The following is a 21,232-nucleotide window of genomic DNA, read 5'->3' as shown; positions in this document are numbered from 1 at the left end:
AATCAATCTCCGGAACCCCCTCTCCTTACCAAGTTGTAGACTCTTCTTAATATTCTAATAAATTAGTTTAAGAAAGACACAAGTATTATATAATCAAGTTTATAACAAATTTCAATAGTGACAATTTACAAATAAATGCCTACTTATCACTTAATTCACAAAAAAATTAATATTACTTGTAATCCTAACAGCAAAAAATCACAAATTTCTTCTGTACAAAATTGTTGAGCCCATAGGTTGATGCTTAATTACAAAATTGTCAATAATACGACGCGAATGAGGAACCAGTGGACTGACTTTTAATGAGACTGGTACTACATGAAACAAACACAAAATTTCCACCAAACACTTTTGTGAGCCGGAGCTCCTGATCTGAACACGAACACCACCCCTTTGATACGCTTCTATATTTCTTCACTTCTTCCACTGAAATTCCAATCCGATCTCGGAGAAATGCGGCCGTCAAGGCCCGATTCGAACTGAAATGCAGTCCAACTCGCTGCCTTTCCCTCTGATTCCACTTACGTTGTTCAATGGTGCTGAATTGAGCGAAGGCGGGTTTGAGCTTTCCAGGTATTTGTTCTTGGGCTCCCTGCTCTTCTCATCCCCAGGCGGTACTGCTGGCGGCATGGACTTGTCTAAGGTTGGAGAGAAGATCTTCAGTTCCGTTCGCTCCGCCCGATCTCTTGGCCTTCTTCCCGCTTCTCCTTCCGATCGCCCTGAGGTAATTTGATTCGTGTACTCGGCTACATTTCAGCTGTTAATTACGCTGGTTTTTTTTTACATGGTCGGTGTTCTAGTGGGTATTACTGGATTCTAGCTAAGAATCAGCAGACGGTGTTATTTTGATTTTGACTATGGTTTTTTATCCGGTATACGTGATCTTTAGGTTGTTCTCAAGGATCTGCCTTTTCGTATAGGGGAGCTGTAGTGTTGAATGAATATGGACAATTTAGTATTTGTAGTTCCAGCAAATTCGGAATTGTTACTATATTGTGTCTGATGTTTCATTTGTACCCATATTTACATTGTCACACACATAAATACATGTGCACCTGAGAGTGAGTGAGAGAGATAGTGAATGTGTGTGTGTGAGAGAGAGAGAGAGAGAGAGAGAGAGGTGGTGGTGGTGGAGAGTCGGAGTAGTTGTTTTCTGCAGTCAAAGAAAATGCAAAGGGGTTTTGGTGAAAGTAGCACCGCATCATTGTGGCTATTTTTGTTTAAAAATAAGACACATTATACATTATAGGGATGGGTTGTGTGCATGGAACAGAATTTGGAGCTTTGTATGAATGATCCAAACAAGAAAGAAGTTGGCTTGCTGGAAGATGGAACAGCCATGCTTGATTTTCTTTCCTCCTCCAGCGTGACATTTTTTTAATGGCTGTGAATAAAGCTTGCTTATAGTAAACACTGAAACTGATGCATATTTCACTAACTACACTTTTGGTGTAGGTATTTACTACCATCTATGCATTAATTCAATAAGGAGGTTGGATACTCTAGTTACATTAGAATTTATTAGTAGGCTTTAGATAAATTTACTTAATAAAATACATTCACACTCAGCGGCACCGTTAGATCCAGAGAACAAAGCTGTTTGGTTGTCGTAAGGGTTTTAATTGCAACCCTCTTGACTTTAATTAGTGGTCCCTTATAGACAACCCTTGCTAGAGCTGGGAAGGATGGAAAAGTGTTTGATCTTGATGGATCGAATGATGAGTGGGAGATTCAGGCAACACATAATGACATGAGTTGTTAGACACTTAGACAACACACAGTAGCTTCAAATTTTGTGGTTATTGATGAAATTTTGAATAGCTTTGAAGATGCCATGAAATGTCTGCACATGTACCTGGAATTACCTCCATACATTAAAAAAAGGAGAAAATTTTGGTATGTTTCTAGAGTTGTTTTGTGAAGAGTCATCATTTGTTTAAGTGCTGTTTCTCACAGGTTCCAGCACGAGCTGCAGCGGCAGCTGCTGTTGCACGTGTTCTTGCTGCACTACCTCCTCATCAAAGGCATAGTCTTTCATCAAGCTCTGAAGAATTAAGCTCAATATATGGGAGCAGACCTTCCAAAGTGTTGAATGACCTTGAGGAAGAATTTTATGAAGAGGTTCATGTTTCACTTCTAAGTTAATAAAACAGCCTTTCATGCCTTTATCTTGTACTTTCTGTCTGGCACTTTTGGGTCATATTTGTTATTCTCTCCATTTATCCATAATTCCATATTGGCAATTGTTGATATATGGCCAATTGTTTTGATATATATCTTTTGAACATAAAGATTTTTGTTATAATTTCACCATTGCCTTGTGTGATCTATTGCTCATTTGGGGCTTTTCACTTTGAAGTTAATAGTACTGCCTTTATCTTTTACTTTCTGTTTGGTGTTATTACTTTATTAGGTCATATTTGTCACTCTTCATTTATCCATAATTCTGTATTGATAATAATTGTTGATAAGTGCCTATTGCTTGATATATTCATTTGAACACAAGGATTTTCATTTTAATATCACCACTGTTATGTGTGATCTATTGCTTATTTTGGGGCCTTTTGCTTCTTTGTTAAAGATCTTTGATTTCCAGACACTTGTATTATTTTCCTTGGTACATCAGACCATTTGCTGGTTTTTGTTTAGTTTTATTACATTAATTTATCCTCTCACCCCACACTTTCTCCTAACCTCTTCCATTTTGAACATTAACATTTGCATTACACATTATTTCTGTCAGCATTTGATCTGTGTAAATCACTGAGTGTTTTTGTGCCTCTTTGCGTTTAGGATTTTGATCCTGTAAGGCATGTTTTGGAGCATATTCCAACTGATGAGAATGAACTGGCATATTTTGAAGAAAAGGTATAGTTCTATTTTTGTCTTCCACTTTTTTGTTTTGGGGAAAAGGGGGGGGGGGGGGGGGGTTGAGGTTTCTTTACATAATTAATTAATTATATCCTCATTATTTGTTTCAGTTCTTAAATTTATATTATTTTTGGGCGATTAGGGGCGTAATAACTTGCTTATCTTCTCTCTCTCTTCTCCTAATGATCAAATAGTGTAGATACTATTTTGTTCCCCTTACTAATGCCAATTTTTATTTGAGTTGTACACATTCATCAAATGGTAACTCTGTCAATTTACTTTACGGTAAAACGTAAAAGACCTTAATAATAACAACAATGGTATGTATATGAGGTAGCAATTGTACATCTCAACAAAAAAGTGATGTGAAATATGAAATAAAATTATATCATGAATATGGCCCTTCGAAGAATGTCAAGTTACATATAGTAATATGGATCATCAAGAATTGGTTCAAACATTCTGAATTTGACCCCAACTTGTGTCCAAATTATGTCCAGATAAGAGGACACACTTGTCCTATGAGGCATGAGCTGAATGCACATTTCCTAAATAATACTCTCTGACAAAATAATAGGACGCAGTTTCCTATTTTTAAGAGAAGAACATGTTGAACTTGAACAACTACCTTCTCCTTATGGGGTTTTGTATTTAAAGAGAGCAGGCAAAGGATGGCTCCAATCCAAGTATTTAAGAGAAAAACATGTTGAACTTGAACCACTACCTTCTCCTTTAGATTCTTTTTCTGATCAATAGCCTGCTTACATAATTGTCAATCCAGAATGGCTCCAATCCAAGTCTTTCCACTTTTGGCAAATTTTTACTGGAATTGCTTCATGTATAAAATGCATCCGGAAGACCTTGAAACTTCTTCTATTGTTTGAATTTGTATTGTAGAAACAGTAGTAGTGAACAAATAAATTAACCTGTAACTGGATATCATTTGTATCATTGTTAATAAGCTTTTGTTATTTACAACATCCCAAGTCATTTGATCTTGAGAAGCTGCCCTATAGATTTCTACATTTAGGATCTCCAACTTAAATACCTTCCAGAGGTACTGCCAAGTTTTGAGGGGTTGACTTCTTGACTTCTCTGGTGCATGTTATCGAATCTTGGGCTTTAGATTGTCTATTCATTCTTCAATTCCACCATCCAAGCACTTCAATTTTATATGGTTTGTGCCTTAGAGAAAATTTACTGGAGCAAATAATCCATGCATGATTTTCTGTTTTACCTATAAAAATTAAGAATTGAAGTTTGTTCAACTCTCTTGAATGTTATGTCATTTACTTTTGAAATTGTTTCAATCCAGTATTCACAACTAAATTTTTGTTTTTATATATATATATATATATATATATATATATATATATATATTTATTTATTTATTTATTTATTTACAGGCTGCTTCTAGATTAGCACAGTTGGATAGAATTGCTGAACGCCTTTCGCGCCATGTTATGCAGCATCATGAAGTCATGGGTAAGGCTTCTGTTTTTGTGTGTGTGTGTGTGTGTGTGTGTGTTTTTGGGGACCCTCGTAAGATTCTTCACATATATTTTATCATTGTTTTGTATAAGCTATATGCCTTGCTTGGTTAACTACATCTGATGACAGATAATTTTTTTCTTTTTGTAAATGATAAAGATAGAGCGTTTAGGGGGCAAGAAGTCCTAAAAGGCATGTTCCAGAATTTCCCATTGTTTTCTAGTATGTATTGAATGATGACCCACTTAAGAATTGTTACCAGACATTCTTGAAGGTAGAGCTTACTATGATTATCTCTAGGTCTTCTGTATATTATTTGAATGGTAGATTACTATGATTATCTCGTGTTATATAGATCAGATCTTTTGGGATTCATTCAGAGAGTCACTTTAAAAAATGAGTTAAAACCATGTCCCTGATAAAGGTGCACAATGCTCCTCATGTAGGATCTTAAGAAGGAACCAATATGAAACCTTACCTTTATTATAGACAGGTTGCTTCTAGGTCTTGAACCCCCGACTTTTAGCATAAAAAATTGGTGAACATTTGGCCACTAAACTACCAAGCTTTCAAGCACTTAATATAATGCATTTAAAAAGATGGTATCTGCTTTATCTCCTTTCCTATCAGCTCTGTAAGTCTTGTGCTTATTTTGTTGTTGAGTATATTACTTGTGCCTCTTGGTATTATGCGCGTGTTTAATGTGTGTCCTTTGATATTCCCTAGGTGTGTGAACAAGTTGATAGACTCTATGGTGATATACTCTAGGTTAGCTTATGGTATATATATGTGTAGTCTTTGTGTTATCCAATGGGTGTTCAAGCAATACATATATAAATCATCCCAGTTTATTCAACAGTTAAGCATTTAAGCTGTCATTGTTATGGTTCCATTTTTCTTATAATGGATGCACAGTGGTTTCTCCTTTCAATCTTTAAGAATGTGCTTGTACTGGCAGTGAAAGGAATGAATCTTGTCAGGGAACTGGAAAGAGACTTGAAGGTTGCGAATGTTATTTGCATGGTAAGCAGCTGTCAATGTTGCATGTTAATGTCTTCCTTGGTAAAATAATTATGATATTTTACCTTTCATGTTTTTTTTTTTTTTTACATCATAAACTTGGATTTTTCCCACTATTATTACCATGAGGCTGGATTTTCTCTTGATCTCTGGTTCTCATCAATTCTTTTTCCTGATTTCTGCAGAATGGGCGGAGACATCTTACATCATCAAGGAATGAAATATCAAGGGATCTTATTGTGCACAGAAATTCTAAAAAGAAACAAGCGCTTTTGGTATTTTTCTTTGCCTAGGCTCCTTCAAGGACTAGCATGACTTTTTTTCATCCTAGTCTAGGCAAAAGGATCTTGAGTTCTCATTTAGTATGACCATGGTTTCCATCACCAATATGGAATAGCTTTTCGATGAGAAGTAGTTATATATTTTTATTAGTAGGTGTTCAATTTGTTGTGAAAATGCTCCTCAGAATTTGACAGCTTATAAATTTCTAGGACATGCTCCCCATCTTAACAGAGCTCCGCCATGCACTGGACATGCAAGCAGCTCTTGAAACTCTTGTAGAGGAAGGAAACTTCTCTAAGGTCCCATTCTATTCCAACACAATCTTTTGCAGCTTTGCTTCCACTTCCTTCCTCTTCCTTCTCGCAAATCATTCTTTTTTATTCTAACGTTGTATGGTCATGCATTCTGCAAGTATTGACTAATGATTGACCTGTTGACTTGCAGGCATTCCAAGTACTCTCCGAGTATTTGCAAATTCTGGATAGTTTATCACAACTTTCAGCAGTACAAGAAATGAGCCATGGTGTTGAGGTGAAATTAACACATTATAACTTTTAATGAAGTGACCATAAGGGACATCTCTACTTCTTTTTGTAAATAATTGTTAGAAAATCCTATCCAAATCTAGAGTTCTGATTAAATTTTGCACATGAACACAATCTCTGCTATCTTTGTGGTGTTTCTTTAGTTTTCCCATGATTGTGGTTATCTAAATCTATGTTAATGAGCTCCATGAATTTACAGGTGTGGTTGGGAAAGACTCTTCAAAAGTTGGATGCACTTTTATTAGGAGTATGCCAGGATTTCCAAGAGGAGAGCTATATAACTGTTAGTCAATCAACTTGGTTTTCGACCAAATCACTACAAGTTTTGAAGTGCATTGCATAATTTCACATTTCATCTTTAATCGTCTCATCTTGCATTCGTGTAAAAAAAAATCTGATCTTGTATTCCTTTTTCTTACACTTCCACTGTATGATAGGCCAAATACTGGTATGAATATGATTCCATAAACTTTTTTGTACAGAAATAGATTCATGCATTTGAAATCCTGTTAACATATGTTGTTTAGCTTTAATCCTATTCAAAGATGTTATTTCTGGATAGTCTGATCTGAATTCTATATTTAGTCTTTAATTTTGGATATGTTCTTGCATGCTTGTGTTTTAGAAGAGCCTGACTTGATCATGTCTTATTACTAAGAATATAGTTATAAGTGGTTTCCTATCTCATGGGTATGATCAATTCCAGATGTTGAGGGGCGTGAGAGGATTTATATTTATATATTTTTGTGCATAGGACAGACTTTGTAAATGCTATGACGCAGATGAAGCTGGTTGCAATTACTGTCTGTGTACAGTATATAGTAATATGTCATAACAAGCTTGAAATAATGTGTTCCATATCATCTACAGGTGGTTGATGCGTATGCACTAATCGGGGATGTTTCTGGTCTTGCTGAAAAGATACAAAGTTTCTTTATGCAGGAGGTTCTCTCTGATACACACAGTGTTCTGAAGACTCTTGTGCAAACGGTATGTTTATCTGCTTTCTTTTTTTGATAGGCGTTTCCTTTTCTTTTCCAATAAGAGTACTAATGGCCAAATTCACATTCCTTTGGTGTAATTGGACTTAGTTAAACATGTTTGAGATTACTTTTATGGTAAAATGTTCAAGATTATCCAAAAGAAAAATGACTAGTGTTTTCTTCGAGTCTCTAGCTCCCAGCCAGTGTGACATTAATGAAAAATGCATAATTATTTAAAACATTGAGTAAGCTGACTTTTTTCCAGGGTATGAAGTGAACAACAAGAACATATAAAGCTGACCTTTTACATAACAGTATCTTATGCTTCCTTGCTTTATAACATCTATTACTTATTGCAGGACTTTGAAAATACCAATGTTCAAGGTGCAAGGTATAATCTCATGCCTCTATCAACTTGCTAAGAAACTGTTCTGGTTTATCTGTGTCATGATTTGCCCCCATTCCACATCCAGGCTCACATACAGTGATCTGTGCATTCAGATGCCTGAATCCAAATTTAGGCAGTGTTTGTTGGCAACCCTAGCTGTACTATTTAAGTTGATGTGTTCATATCATGCAATCTTGAGCTTCCAGCCAGTGGATAAGGTAAACATCTTTCTTGTGTGTCTTAAAACTATTCATAATTTCTTACAGTGCTCACAATAATAGAGTTAGCTCTTTCAAACCTTCTCAGTGGGTTGGGAGAGGAGGGACTGCTTTCCTCTCTTTCTTTTCAGATTGCTTTTTCTCGACTTTTATGTATATTTTTCCTCATTTATAAAAATTAAATGTTCTGCTTAAAGGATTTGTTATAGAATCTGCTTCAATTTAAAATTTTATTCATATTTGTTTATTATGCTTCTTTGCAATTATTAGGTCATTGCCTGAAATTATTCCCCCCTCTCACGATTTATGCACAGATTTTATGTGAAGTATTTTGTGATATCTATGTCTCTGCCTGCCAAACCCTTGCTATGGATGAGAAGCAGGGTGAGGTTTTTGCACTTGCAGGGGACATTGAACATGTTGGTACAATTGCACAAACTCCAGTTGTATCCTCCACTGGAGAGATGCCAGCAACCTGTGTATCTTTGACAGATAATATTGCAGCTTTTCATCCTTCAAATATAGATAATGGTGAAGAGGTAAGGGATGGTGGAGAGACAGCATCAAGCAGCGGATCACCCTGGTTTCAGCTGCGTAAGGATGCTGCAACTTTTGTTTCACAAACCTTACATAGAGGCCGGAGGAATCTCTGGCAACTTACAACAAGTCGTGTAGCAGTGTTACTTTCGTCTCCTGTTGTGTGTTCTACAAGTATTCATCAGTTCCTAACAATGTATGAAGATCTGAATACTTTCATCTTGGCTGGGGAAGCTTTCTGTGCGAGTGAAGCAGTTGAATTCAGGCAGAAAGTGAAATTTGTTTGTGAAAGTTATTTTGTTTCTTTCCATCGGCAGAACATATATGTAAGTTTGCTTTACCCTATCCCTATCCCTATATGTTATGCATACACACACACAACAGAGTGCATGTCGTGGGAAACATTTCCCCTCTGCGCATCGTGGTCCTCGAATGGCAAAAGAAATATAAGATATTTTGAGGGACTTGGGACTCCCGTGCATTGGATTAAGTAGAGAGTTTGGATCTTTTGCTTTTAGGGTATAAAGAAAAGCCCATTAATGGACCTCTTGTGTTTTCTAGAATCATGATACTCTTGTAATACTTTTTGTAGGCATCTACTTGGAGCTTTTCTTTTTTAATATAATATTCAAAGCTATTACATGTACATTTTTTTCTGGAAAGCAGTAAATCTAAATCTACTGGTTCATAAAGCTTCTATCAACAAATTTATTTTCCTAAGAAGTTAAAATTTGAAATAATATAAATATAATTGAAGTTTTCTTTACCTTACCACTTGTATGCCTTTCGTGTATGATATTGGTAATTGCTTTTGCTGAAATTTGTCACACTGCTTTAGAAAATGAGGCTATGAGTTGGATAATTCTTGTGCTCATTCACACATGAACAAATTCTTGTTGTTCCTCACTTAATGATACTGAGGCTATAAAGTTGAATAATTTCATTTCTGTTATATCATAATTATTATGCTACTGTGAGAAGCTAATATTTTGTACTCAGCTTGGTGAATTTTTATCTAATTATTTTAATAGTGAATTTCTAAGTAAAGAGAAGGGGTGGGTATGGGTACTGGTTTTAGATTTCAATGGGTACATTATCTACTATTCCCTTCCTAAAAAGAATATTTTGTAAATTTTTAATGTTTTGAGTGCTGAATTGCTTAGTTGATTCATCTTACTGACTGATGCTTTGACATATCACATAAAAATGTAGCAGTAGCTGATCATCACTTATCTTAGAGGTTATCAGGGATGAAAATTTTACTACATTTTTATCTCTACTTCCATTATCTGTTTGTTTGTTTGTTTGTGCATTTTTTTCCCTGAAACAGTGACACTTTGACTATCTGTTACTAATAAGAATTGAGTCGCAATAATAGCGTACATTACCTGTGAAGTCCTATAATAGTGTTCAATTTATACCTATAATCATATGTATGCTACCATAGATTACTCATTTTCTTATGAACTCTTCACCCTTTTTGATGCTTGAAGGCTTGAAGCTACATGAACACCTGCAATTAAGTGCATTTTTTGTTCCTGCAAATTTGAAACAAAAATTACTTTTAATGAAGTAATACATGTGACCTGACTGATGAAAGGGTGGTTTTGAGTTTTCAATCCTATTATGTTATTACTATTCTGTACAACACCCGAGGAAGAGAATATGTTCTAAAAATTTATTGGCCTACTAAAGTGTTTCTTTCTGTGTTTATCTGTTGTTAATTAGTACAGAGTATAAACTTTTCTTAGGGTCATAATTCATTCTTAACTCATAACATGTATGGTTTTTAATAATCTTAAAATCTTCATTTTTATATACAGGCACTGAAATTGGTGCTGGAAAAGGAGAATTGGCTGATATTGCCACCAGAAGTAACACAAATAGTAAGTTTTGCTGGTCTCGTTGGTGATGGAGCGGCATTGATTGCTTCAACTAGTAACTCTCTCGATACTCGATTGGGGCATGCCCATAAGTCAAAATATCTTGCCCAAACCAATAAGAGGAGTGGATTTTCAAATTGGCTGAAGAACGAGAACCCCTTTTTGGTGAAATTGAATTCTAATACAAATGAGCACACTGATTCTTATTTTCCCGGATCGCCTAGAGAAGTTGGAAGCTCTAATGGGAGTTCTTTCAAAAAGGATTCTACTCAAGAAGACCATGCTGAAAATAATACGAATGGGAGTGCTTCTCTATCAGAAGATGAAAACGAAGATCTTCATGCTGATTTTATTGATGAAGATAGTCAACTTCCAAGCCGGATTTCAAAGCCTAGTCATTCAAGACATCGTTCTGCACTTTCGAATGATGAAGAAATGACAGCACAAACAGGATCGTCTCTTACTCTCCTAAGGTAAGATGTTTGGATTGCTTTCTTACTAAAGATATTGATAACTTTAAGCTGAAAATTGTACACAACAGGTTAATGGATAAATATGCAAGGCTAATGCAGAAGCTGGAGTTTGTAAATGTTGAGTTGTTCAAGGTATACCCCTTTAAAAATAGTTCATAGTCTAGATATATTTCTCTTTAGGTGATCAACTCTTACAGTCTGCTTATTTTTATTATTATTATTATTATTATTATTATTATTATTATTATTATTTTTTATTTATTTTTTTTTAAAAAACTGTGAAATCCTTTAACAGGGAATTAGCCAATTGTTTGGGATCTTTTTTCACTTTGTATTTGAGAGCTTTGTCAATCAGAGTGCTCTCCCTGGTGGAAAGGTCTTGACAGACATGCTTCCTCGTAAGTGTTTTCAATAGCTACTTTTCTCTCCATTAAAAAGAAAAAAATTTGTATGTCCTACACCATGCTGTGATTTATTTATTTATTTTAATGGTTCTTAGACAAGCTAAAGACTGCATTATCAAGAATAACACAGGATTGTGACCAATGGATGAAACCACAGTCTTCACCATTTAATTCATCTTCACCCACATCTTCAAATACACCATTCGCTCATATGGATGTCACACCTACAAGTCCGCCAAGTCTCTTAGCTGGTGCATCTTTCAGTCTCAAGGTACTTTTTTCAGCAATGCTGAACAGGGGTATAGTTCTCTGTGTAATTGGTTTCTTCTTTATAAAAGATCTACTTGTATTGCTTGTGGTATTGTTACTCTAGCCAGTGATACTGTAATACTTGTACAAGTTAGTTTAGACAGATCTCTGAACTTTTTGGCTCTAAGTCTTGTCCTTAGGGGCGTGGTAAATTAAACATCATAATACCCACAGAAAAATGCATATGCATAGATTTGATATCACCTCATGTTTTGATGAGTACTGTATTATTCTCATATGTAGCAATTCTAAAAAAGTGTCTCATTTTCAGTTTTGATGCATAATATATCTCAATATAATTGCAGGAAAGATGTGCAGGTGCTGACACTATATCTCTTGTTGCTCGATTGTTGCATAGATCTAAATCTCATCTTCAGTCAATGCTTCCGAAAAAAAATTCAGCAACTGTTGAAGATGTTTATGTGCATTTGGTATGCGTACCTGGACTACAAAAGTTCTATTAGTAGTTATAATTTTTATGCAACTATAAATGAAATTGATAAAAATGGTTAAACCACTGCCCTAAGGTCCAACCGTCCAACTAAATTCCTATATGCAGTTGAGAAGTTTAAAAAACAGAGAGTGGAAAGACCACAAGAATATTGTTAATTTCTGATTTATACCTGAAGAACTAAAATAGTATAACAATGGAAAATGATCATAGAGTACCATGTTGATTTTCTGTCTTAATGCTCTGTGAACTTCTGTTATTTGAAACCCATAAAAAATTATTGCAACCAATTAATCTCTTCTGATGTAGTCCTATATAATGAGTGATGACAATTCTGATATGTATGATTTTATGGAGGGATTGACTTTCATTAATCAGCTTAGCATCTTAAATATTTCACTACGTTCCTTTTTCAGGTGGATGCTGTACCAGACCTTGTAGAACATATTCACAGAACAACTGCAAGGTTATTTCTCCACATAAATGGGTGAGATATTACTCATTTTTTGTCCTCATTCCACACACCTTTTTAGTACTAGGAGTGACTTTTTACTATCTCTGGCTCTATGCAAGTGTTATATCCATAGATACCAAAAATGTACATCTCCAGTGGAATGTTTATATGAGAAACTCATTTGTCTGCCTTTAATTCTTAGAGGGACCTTAAATATCTATAGTACGTAGGTTCTATTTTCTTATATTGCACACACACACACATATTCTGAAAATTTCTAATGCATACTGTTGTTGTTGCTATGCTATTATAGTCTCTTTCTATTGTTACTATCACTGCTTTGCTAGAGTAGAAAGTATGATTTGTTCTTTAAAATGTTGAAATTGCTTCTAAGTTGGGTGTTTACAATGGGTTTGACTTCAAATTGGTCAGGTATGTTGATAGGATTGCTAATGCTAAATGGGAGTTGAAAGATCTTGGATTGGAGCACAATGGGTATGTTTCTGTTGCAAAATTTTTTTCTTCCCAGATATTTCTATGAGAACTGGAATAAGCAAAAATAGGTGAGAGAGAGATTTTGATTTGGAAATTTTATAAAATTCTATCATGATATTGGAAAATGATGCCTAGCCAATTTTGGTGAGTTTTTGAATAGACCTTCCTAATTCGGGTCAAACATAATCTCTGATGCAGTTCTAATAGAATTACGTATTTGAGATGACATCATTCCACGTGCCAGTCACCAAGGCTGCCAAAGTTAGGACACTATTTTTTCTCATACTCTCATCCTGATATAATGTTTCCACTGTAGTGTGACATTAACCTAATCTCATCTGAGTGGAAAATAGATCTGCTCAACTTTACTCAATTCTGGGAACAGCTGATGTGGTAGTATACCTCCACATTTTAGCATGTTAATAGTAATTTGACCCTGCCCTTAAAGAAGATTAATGACCATGGTTAGCTGAAAGCCTGAAATAGCACAAAACTTTCCTATATACTTTGTGCAGCATGAGCTCATTTTGAGATTATGGTCGTTGTGGAGGGGAAATTGACTGAAATGGGAAATTTTTGAAACTAGTGGACAAAAATGGGATGATTTTAAAACATGGACAAAATTAGGAAAAACTCCATTGGGACTTGCATTTCTGGTAAAAAACGCAAGTCCCAATGGAGTTTGTCATTTTTTCAAAATGATTTTTTCCCCATAAATATGCCCACTTGTGTTTGTCAGTATACATACGCCAAACGCAAGTAGGACTTGTGTTTGTTGTATATATTTCTGTACAGTACAAATGCAAGTGCGACTTGCGTTTCTTAAAAAAAAAAAATATTATTTTGTTGCCGGAAAGAGGCGCTGGCGACCATGTTCAGGAAATATGACCACTTTCACGAGCTGCCCAACTAGTGTCACCATTGTTGCTACAGCAGACTGCAGAATTGTCATGTTTAGCACAGCTATCTCAGGTTTTCCCTCATGATTTTCTTGAACATGAGCTGCGTTAACGAGAAGAGCAGCGCAAGGCAAGTGGAGGCACCGAGTGCGAATAGAAGTCCTAGGATGTAGTTATCTTGAGAGTTTGAGCTGGCGGAGTTATCATCGTCTTTACCAAACACAAGAAGCATGGGGGCAAAGGTGAGAAGCACAACAGAGTTGATAATGGAGGGGGTGAAAATCTGGGCGTTTATGAAGAAGGAGAAGATGGCAGTGAATGCCAACTGGGTGGAGTTAACAAGAGTGTAAGTAGAGGGCTAGAGGCTGGAAGGTAATCTATGGCGACGGAATACAGAATCCCACCAGCTGCAACCTGCAATCATGACAGATGACACCAAGAACAGTCTAGACAGCAGAAAGAAGAACTGAATGAGGGTTTGTGTGGCTGTTGATGATTTGTTGATCGCCAGTAATGAAGGGGATAAGGAAAGGGAAGCCGGCGGTTTGCAGAGTGTCAACGAGCCATTTGCCGTTGCGCCTTGATCGTAAAGAAGTCCCACCGGCGACAAAATAATATTTTTTTTTAAAGAAACGCAAGTGCAACTTGCATTTGTACTGTATAGAAATACATACAACAATTGCAAGTCCCACTTGCCGACTTGCGTTTGGCGTATGCATACTGACCTTTGTCGTATTTATGGTGAAAAAAAATCATTTCGAAAAAATGGCGAACTCCATTGGGACTTGCTTTTTTTTATTTTTATTTTTATTTTTTATTTTTTATTTTTATTAGAAATGCAAGTCCCAATGGAGTTTTCCTAAAGTTGTCCATGTTTTAAAATCATCCCATTTTTGTCCACTAGTTTCAAAAATTACCCAATTCAGTCAATTTCCCCGTTGTAGAGAGCACAGGATAAGTTTGGTACCTCATTCACTGACCAGCAAAGACTATAAAATTGAGAATTCCATGTCAAGCCTTTCAATTGTTAGTATGACATCCAGAAAATATTAAATAACTTCAGAAAGATGAATACTGATATCCAAGCTGCCACATCTCTAGAGACATAAACATGGGATTCTATTATAGCATGTTGTACTTCTAGCATGAACAATAGAAAGAAAGGATTTAATGGGCTGTTACAGCCCGTATAGATACACTCCTATATGATCTGTATAAAGTTTTTAATGATATGAACATGGTTACCATGAATTTTTGAAAATGAAGGTTGAAAGGATCTAATGAGATTAGAGTGAGGTGTTAACTACTCAGTTGCACTGATTCAGGTCCTTCTGGAGAGTACCTAGAGTGCTAGACTTGTATTTGAATTATGTGAACCTGTCAATTGGAAATAAGGGCAAAGTTTTGCAAACCAACTGCACCAAGATAGAAAGATTGTAACTCTAAATAATCAGCAGCTTTTTACATTCAAATTCATTCATTGCACTTGAATTTTATTTGAAGTACTCTTTGGTTTCCTCATTCAAAACCAAAAATACTTTTGACCTTGTAAACACAAAATACTTCATCTTGCTTCCTATTTGTCACCATGTGGCTAACTTCTAATAACTTGTGGTAATAGATATGTAGACTTGCTGCTGGGAGAATTTAAACACTACAAAACGAGGCTTGTTACTGGAGGAATTCAAAAGGAGGTATTGATTTTTAATAATTATGTATTGAAAATTTACTCTAGGAAAAGCCAGTACCAAACTCTGTCATTCTTTCCGCTATCCATTAAATATCAAGCTGAGAGTACTGAAATATCTTGCTAGAAATTTCTGTGCCTGAAAATACATAGGGGAGATGAAATTAAGTACTTGAGGTTTGTGCAGTTCAAATTTCCCTAAATGTTTGCCTGCAAATATGCAGTTACTGTGCACTGCTAGTTCTGATTTCTGAAACCTCATGTGCTAGTGTGGTTGATTTTGCATTTTTCTTTTGTTGCACAGTTGCACTTATGGCTAGATCCAATATATGAGCCTGTATTTTGTTGGTACATCTGATGGGAGATATATGTGTGTGTGAACTTGGTCTCAAATTATATGTCCTTGAGTGGTGGCAACATCATGGGCATGATCTTTTGCCATCATATGTTTATCTTTCTGTTTATGTTATCTAGAAAATATATTCTTTTTCAGAGAAGGCATTTTTAGAAATTCTATTTCCACAAGGGGACAATTTTACCAGTGTTGAGTTATAAGTAGGGTTATATTACTGGATAATTTTTTTATTTTTATTTAAATAAGTATGATAAAATTACTTGACTTATAAAAGAAAAAAGATAAATGATGAATTTAAGTACTGTCATTGTGAAAACTCACTACCTAATGAACTGGTTTTGCGATTTTCCTATGGAACACTAGTTGTCTATTTGCTACATTCAACTATTTACCATAAGCTTTCTAAATTGGGAACACTTGCTTACAACATTATCCCGTTTCAGTATAAGCTTATCAAACTGTTGAAATCTTGTTCTCTTCATCACTTCATCATCCTTTTGTATTATTTAGCTATATTAGAATTCTTACCATACAACTATTCAATTTTGGCATCCCTAGAGGTTAATTGCATATCCAGCTCCGATTCCAGTTTCTGCATATGCTTTTATGATAGAGGATTAAAAGTTGTTCTCTTCCTGCATATCCAGGTCCAAGACCTCCTCTTAGAATATGGACTAGATAATGTTGCTGAAATTCTTGTTGAAGGCTTATCTAGGGTGAAGAGGTGCACCGATGAGGGGAGAGCTCTCATGTCACTAGATCTTCAGGTTGGTTGGTTTCCCACTTCCCATGAAAAATGATAATCATTTATATATAGGAGTAACATTTACTGTTTTCTTCCGAATATTGAAGTTCACGTGGAATTCTATGGTTTCAGGTATTGATCAATGGCCTAAAGCATTTTGTTCCCATAGATGTGAGGCCGAAGTTACAGATAGTCGAGACTTTCATCAAGGTGAGCTCCAAAATCACTTCTATGATGGATTGTGCTAATGATCAAATTCCGTGGATTGTGTGTGTGTGTGTGTATATATATATTCTATTTCTTTTCTTTCTTGTCACTAGCAACTTCATTTTGTCCCCCACTTCTGCCACCATTACTCAAAACTCATTTTCCGAACAGGCCTACTACCTTCCAGAAACCGAGTTTGTGCATTGGTCACGCGGTCATCCAGTATGCATTTCTATTTCAGATACATACACTATATATATATATATATATATATATATATATATATATTTCATTCCTTTTATCACGAGTACCAAACGGAAACTATTTTTTGCTTTTATAAAACTTGCAGGAATACAGTAAAAGCCAAGTAGTTGGTCTAGTCAACCTCGTTGCCACGATGAAAGGTTGGAAAAGAAAAACCAGGCTCGAAGTGTTGGAGAAAATCGAATAAAGCTGTTTCATACCTTCAATAATCAAGCTCGAGGTCTTGTGAATCCTCAGTTTTGCATCATTTTTATTTTTTCCATGTATAATTGATGTAAATTATTCTTGAGATTTTTATAGAATGGTGATATCAAGTCTGCATGTGTTCACTTGTATTATAATGCCCTCCCTAGAAATGGACTTTCAACTGTAAGTCTAATCTTTAACCGTAAAAATACAAACTGAATTATTGAGCATAAAGTAAAACTCCGTATTTTTACCACTTAATTGTCAAATCAAACGTTTGCGTGGTTTCATTTTCACCCCAATAATATTTGAAAATTTACAATATTATTAGATATTGATGGTCTATATTAGGGATATTTTACAATATTTTATGCCACTTTGTGATATCATCGTGGGGGTTAAGTTAGAAGGTGAATTGAGGCAATTAATTGACCAAAGTCCTAAGCACAAAGTGAAAAAAATAATGTAAAAAATATATATTCAATTTGTCTCATTGGTTAAATCAATTTTTTTCTTCTCTATGTATTTTCTTTAGTATTTTTTTTTTTTTGAAAACATTCTTTAGTATTTGTTAATTACGTTTAAATTTAATTTTGTGTTTAATGGTAATTTCTAAGTATATAAACTTATATACTAATATTAAACTTAATAATATTAAGTAAAATTAAATAAAAAATTAACTTTAGTCAAATTTTGTTAATCAATCTAGACATATAAAATGGAACGGGTAAGGAATAATTAGTAAACTAACAATGAAGTAAAATAAATTGAGGTTTTTTATAAATTATAGAGTTGCAATAATTGTCCAAGATAAATTGAAATTTAGGATATTTTTTTTAATTTTTTGAATTCTTTGTTGCAGAATCAGTGATTCAATGGGGCTTCTGCGTCTCCATGCTGGATGGATCTTGTTTGGATGTGTGTTGGGTAAAACAGAAATTTAGTGTGAAGTGGCAGGGCAAGGGGAATCCCCTGGTACCTGCTCACCAGTCACTAAACCAATATTATAACAGAGTTTTGCTGGAAACACATCATATTTTTTTAATTTTATTTTGGCTATTTAAGTAAAAAAAAAAAAAAAACAAAAAAAAGGAGGTTAAATCAATCACTTCAACGTAGTACAAAAAATGTACAGAATAATATAGAAAATGAGTAAAAATATGAGCAAAAGCAATTCCATTGGTGGTAATAGTTTTTCACCTTTTTTGAGTGTTTTTTTTTTTTTTTTTTTTTTTTTTTTTTACTGTGTGAAGAAAAAGAGACGTGATAGAGGGAAGATGAGAGAGGAGTTTTGGTAGTCTAATTTTTCAAAGATGAGAGACGTGGTTGTCAACATTTTTTTTTCTCTTTTCTTTTATATAATATAAATTTCTTTTTTGTTTGTATTACATTGGAGCCCGCAAATAACTCAACTAGCTAGCCCTGCTCCAATATAATTGCATTTTGATTTGACCATTTCTTTCATAAAAAAGAATAGTACAATTATCTAAAGACAACCCCCATGATAAGAATATTTCATAGTTAGTGTCCGTATGGGTAGCTCAATTGGTCATAGAGGTGAAACTTTGGAAGAATGACCAGGGATCGAGTCTCACCAGCGGCAGTGTGGGAGCAACCTCTCAAAGTGAGGGGCTCCTTGTGCGCAGTGAATCCTCCCAAATGCTCTGTTGGGCCGGGGTGTGGGGGTGAGGGGCTCCTTGTGCGCTAGGCCGGGGTGTGGGGTTCTTCTTTTGGAAAAATATTTCATAGTTAGCAAGTAGCAATAAAAAACAAAAGGTAGAATACTCTTTCACTTTTAAAAATGAATCCCACTTTCATATTATCAAATTTACAATTTCTTTATTATTATTATTATTATTATTATTTTTACATCCTTGTAATATTTTCTCAGTCTCAAAAGTGGTCTTACTTTCATATTATATTATGAATATAATAATAATAAAAAAAAAACACATCATCTTAAAGAAATAACAAGTTTGCGAGCCACGTGAATTTCAAACAAAATAAAAAATGTTTTTTTTTTTTTTTAATTTTAAATTTTCACATCATCTTGCAAGTCCAACATATTGTGAGATGTGGATAGCCTTAGAGAGAACTGAGGGGTTCAATTATATTGTGAAAAAACAAATTTATATTGTAGACCTTACTTGCTGTTAATGTATTATATATATATATATATATATATATATATATATATATATATATATATTTGAAAGGTGTTAATATATCATATACTTATAAGTAAATTGAAGGTACATAATATATTAAATGCAACATGTACATAATTTGTTAATTATATATGCATAATCTAGCATGGTCCACAATGCGTATGATGAATGATAGACTCTGGTCTATGATATAATTATTGGATAAGTAATAATTTCATCACAAAGACAAAAAAAGTAATAATTTCATCACAAAGACAAAAAAAAAAATGATATTCTCATGGTCCCGTATGAGGATAATGTGGCATGTGTTACACAGATGTGTAATGGGTATGTTAAGGGAAACCTTACAAAACACATTGCACCTAATTGATCTAAGTTATTTTATCCGCATGAACTCTAGAAGAGTGGAAAAATTGTTTAGAAGGTTCGCTCAAGTGACAATCTAACAGATTTGTTCACCAAGTCCCTGCCTACATTTACCTTTGAAAAATATTGGGTAGACACCGACGGGTAATCCGGAGGATAAGTGAGCGTGTCCGATTTTTCAGCCGTTAAAGACTCAATTTGTGTTGAACATATCTTTTTGTTCTGCACAAAAAGTCAAAGATTTTAAGGAAATATCTTTCTTGAGATGTGTTCCCATGACTCATTTTGCCTTGGACACATTCGCTCAGTATTAAGGTTTCGAACTTTTGGCTCAGAGAATGTCTCAAGCAGTCCTTTCGAATAGTTAACTAGGTTAACTCTTCGAACCTTAAACCTCTTGGATACGAATGGTTGACCTTACCATTCGTCCCTTTTATGCCTCGAAAGGTAAGTCCTTCCATCTTTCGACCTTTGCAACCCTTCGGCTACGAATGGTTGAACTTACCATTTGTCCTACTAACACTTCGAAAGGCTGTCCCTTCCACCTCTCGACCTTTCCAACCTTTTCTGTCTTGTGGTCTTCTACTCTTCGGATCTTCAGTCTTCTAGTCTTCTTAACTCCTTTTCGAGCCATTCGAGAGGTAACCATTCGGGTTACTCCACGAATCGTTTGTTGAGACTTACCGAAACATGACCCTTCAAGTTAGCATTCATATGTTTTGTTTAACCGGATTGTGATTACTCGAGGTACCATTCGGTTTGTTCGAATTTTGAGCATAAATAAACTCAGGTCTAAAAATTAAAATAATTAGGGTATAAAATTCCAATCATTTGGTATCATCAAAATATGAAACAAAATGTTCATAACAATTTCTTCATTTTTTTATGATACCAAAACTTATACCCAGATTATGAAGTTGTAATTATCCATGAAAAGGATTTTTCATTACAAACAACTCATAATTGAGTTTGACAATATGTATTTCTAGAAATTTAAAGTGCTAGAAATACTTAAACTCCACGCAACCCACACAAATTATTTTATTCATCACTTCAAAAATTACAATTACATAGATTTGAAAATAAAAGCTCAAATTAAGTAAACATTACAAATATTTATTGCACAATCTGTAGCCATGTTCTTCTTGTTACTTCTTTTCCTTGAATGCAGCTTGGTCGAGGATCTTGTTGATCTGCTCTTTTGTGCCCCTGATGTTATCTCTTAATACCAAGTGGTCAAAGCAGTTTGTGATCCTTAAGCTTAGATAATTATGGAAAACTTCAAGGATTGAATCCCAATACATAAACTGGTCCTGAGCAAATGCTAAAGAAGCTAGGATATGAGCATGAGAATTTAAAAGTCTGAAAACGTAACTTAAAGTGCAATAATTAAATGATGCCATGGCCTCCCTACATTGGTCGACCATAACGCCAACATAGGATAGAATATTTGCAGACTCCTGGCGTAGAATGTTCCGTAGGTCCATACAATCCGTGAGTATGTCCACCGATGTTACATCTTTCTCCAACAACCAAGATAGAGCTTCCTTA

At 34.8% G+C, this 21,232-nt stretch overlaps 1 protein-coding gene across 6 annotated transcripts; it reads left to right on the top strand.

Annotated features, from left to right (window-relative positions):
• Positions 1-319: 319 nt before the first annotated feature.
• On the top strand, positions 320-17,408 carry LOC109193020 (syndetin). 6 transcript variants are annotated; one of them, XM_019343784.1, is made up of 25 exons: positions 320-724; positions 1,957-2,121; positions 2,794-2,868; positions 4,278-4,356; positions 5,321-5,385; positions 5,568-5,657; positions 5,874-5,963; positions 6,109-6,195; positions 6,409-6,492; positions 7,080-7,199; positions 7,552-7,583; positions 7,666-7,798; positions 8,113-8,661; positions 10,159-10,691; positions 10,760-10,823; positions 10,987-11,089; positions 11,191-11,366; positions 11,710-11,835; positions 12,272-12,342; positions 12,742-12,804; positions 15,325-15,397; positions 16,393-16,512; positions 16,623-16,700; positions 16,869-16,949; positions 16,980-17,132. In XM_019343784.1, the coding sequence occupies exons 1-25, from the start codon at positions 485-487 to the stop codon at positions 17,055-17,057; spliced, it is 3,375 nt and encodes a 1,124-aa protein (XP_019199329.1). In that variant the 5' UTR covers positions 320-484; the 3' UTR covers positions 17,058-17,132. The 6 variants fall into 6 exon arrangements, with proteins under 6 accessions (XP_019199329.1, XP_019199328.1, XP_019199331.1 ...); XM_019343783.1 differs by having other exon boundaries at positions 321-724; positions 16,869-16,955; positions 16,986-17,132; XM_019343786.1 differs by having other exon boundaries at positions 321-724; positions 8,158-8,661; positions 16,869-16,955; positions 16,986-17,131.
• The last annotated feature ends 3,824 nt before the right edge of the window (positions 17,409-21,232 follow it).

Source organism: Ipomoea nil, unplaced genomic scaffold, assembly GCF_001879475.1.
Source record: "Ipomoea nil cultivar Tokyo-kokei standard unplaced genomic scaffold, Asagao_1.1 scaffold1834, whole genome shotgun sequence".
NCBI lineage: Eukaryota > Viridiplantae > Streptophyta > Magnoliopsida > Solanales > Convolvulaceae > Ipomoea > Ipomoea nil.
Note: the sequence above shows the minus strand (reverse complement) of the source record. Positions and strands in the feature narration are given on the sequence as shown.

Coding starts and splice junctions, on each gene's coding strand:
- LOC109193020 (XM_019343784.1), top strand. CDS start 485: ATGCAGTCCAACTCGCTGCCTTTCCCTCTGATTCCACTTACGTTGTTC. Junction 11,836..12,271: donor AAGATGTTTATGTGCATTTG/GTATGCGTACCT, acceptor TTCCTTTTTCAG/GTGGATGCTGTACCAGACCT. Junction 16,701..16,868: donor TAGTCGAGACTTTCATCAAG/GTGAGCTCCAAA, acceptor TTTTCCGAACAG/GCCTACTACCTTCCAGAAAC.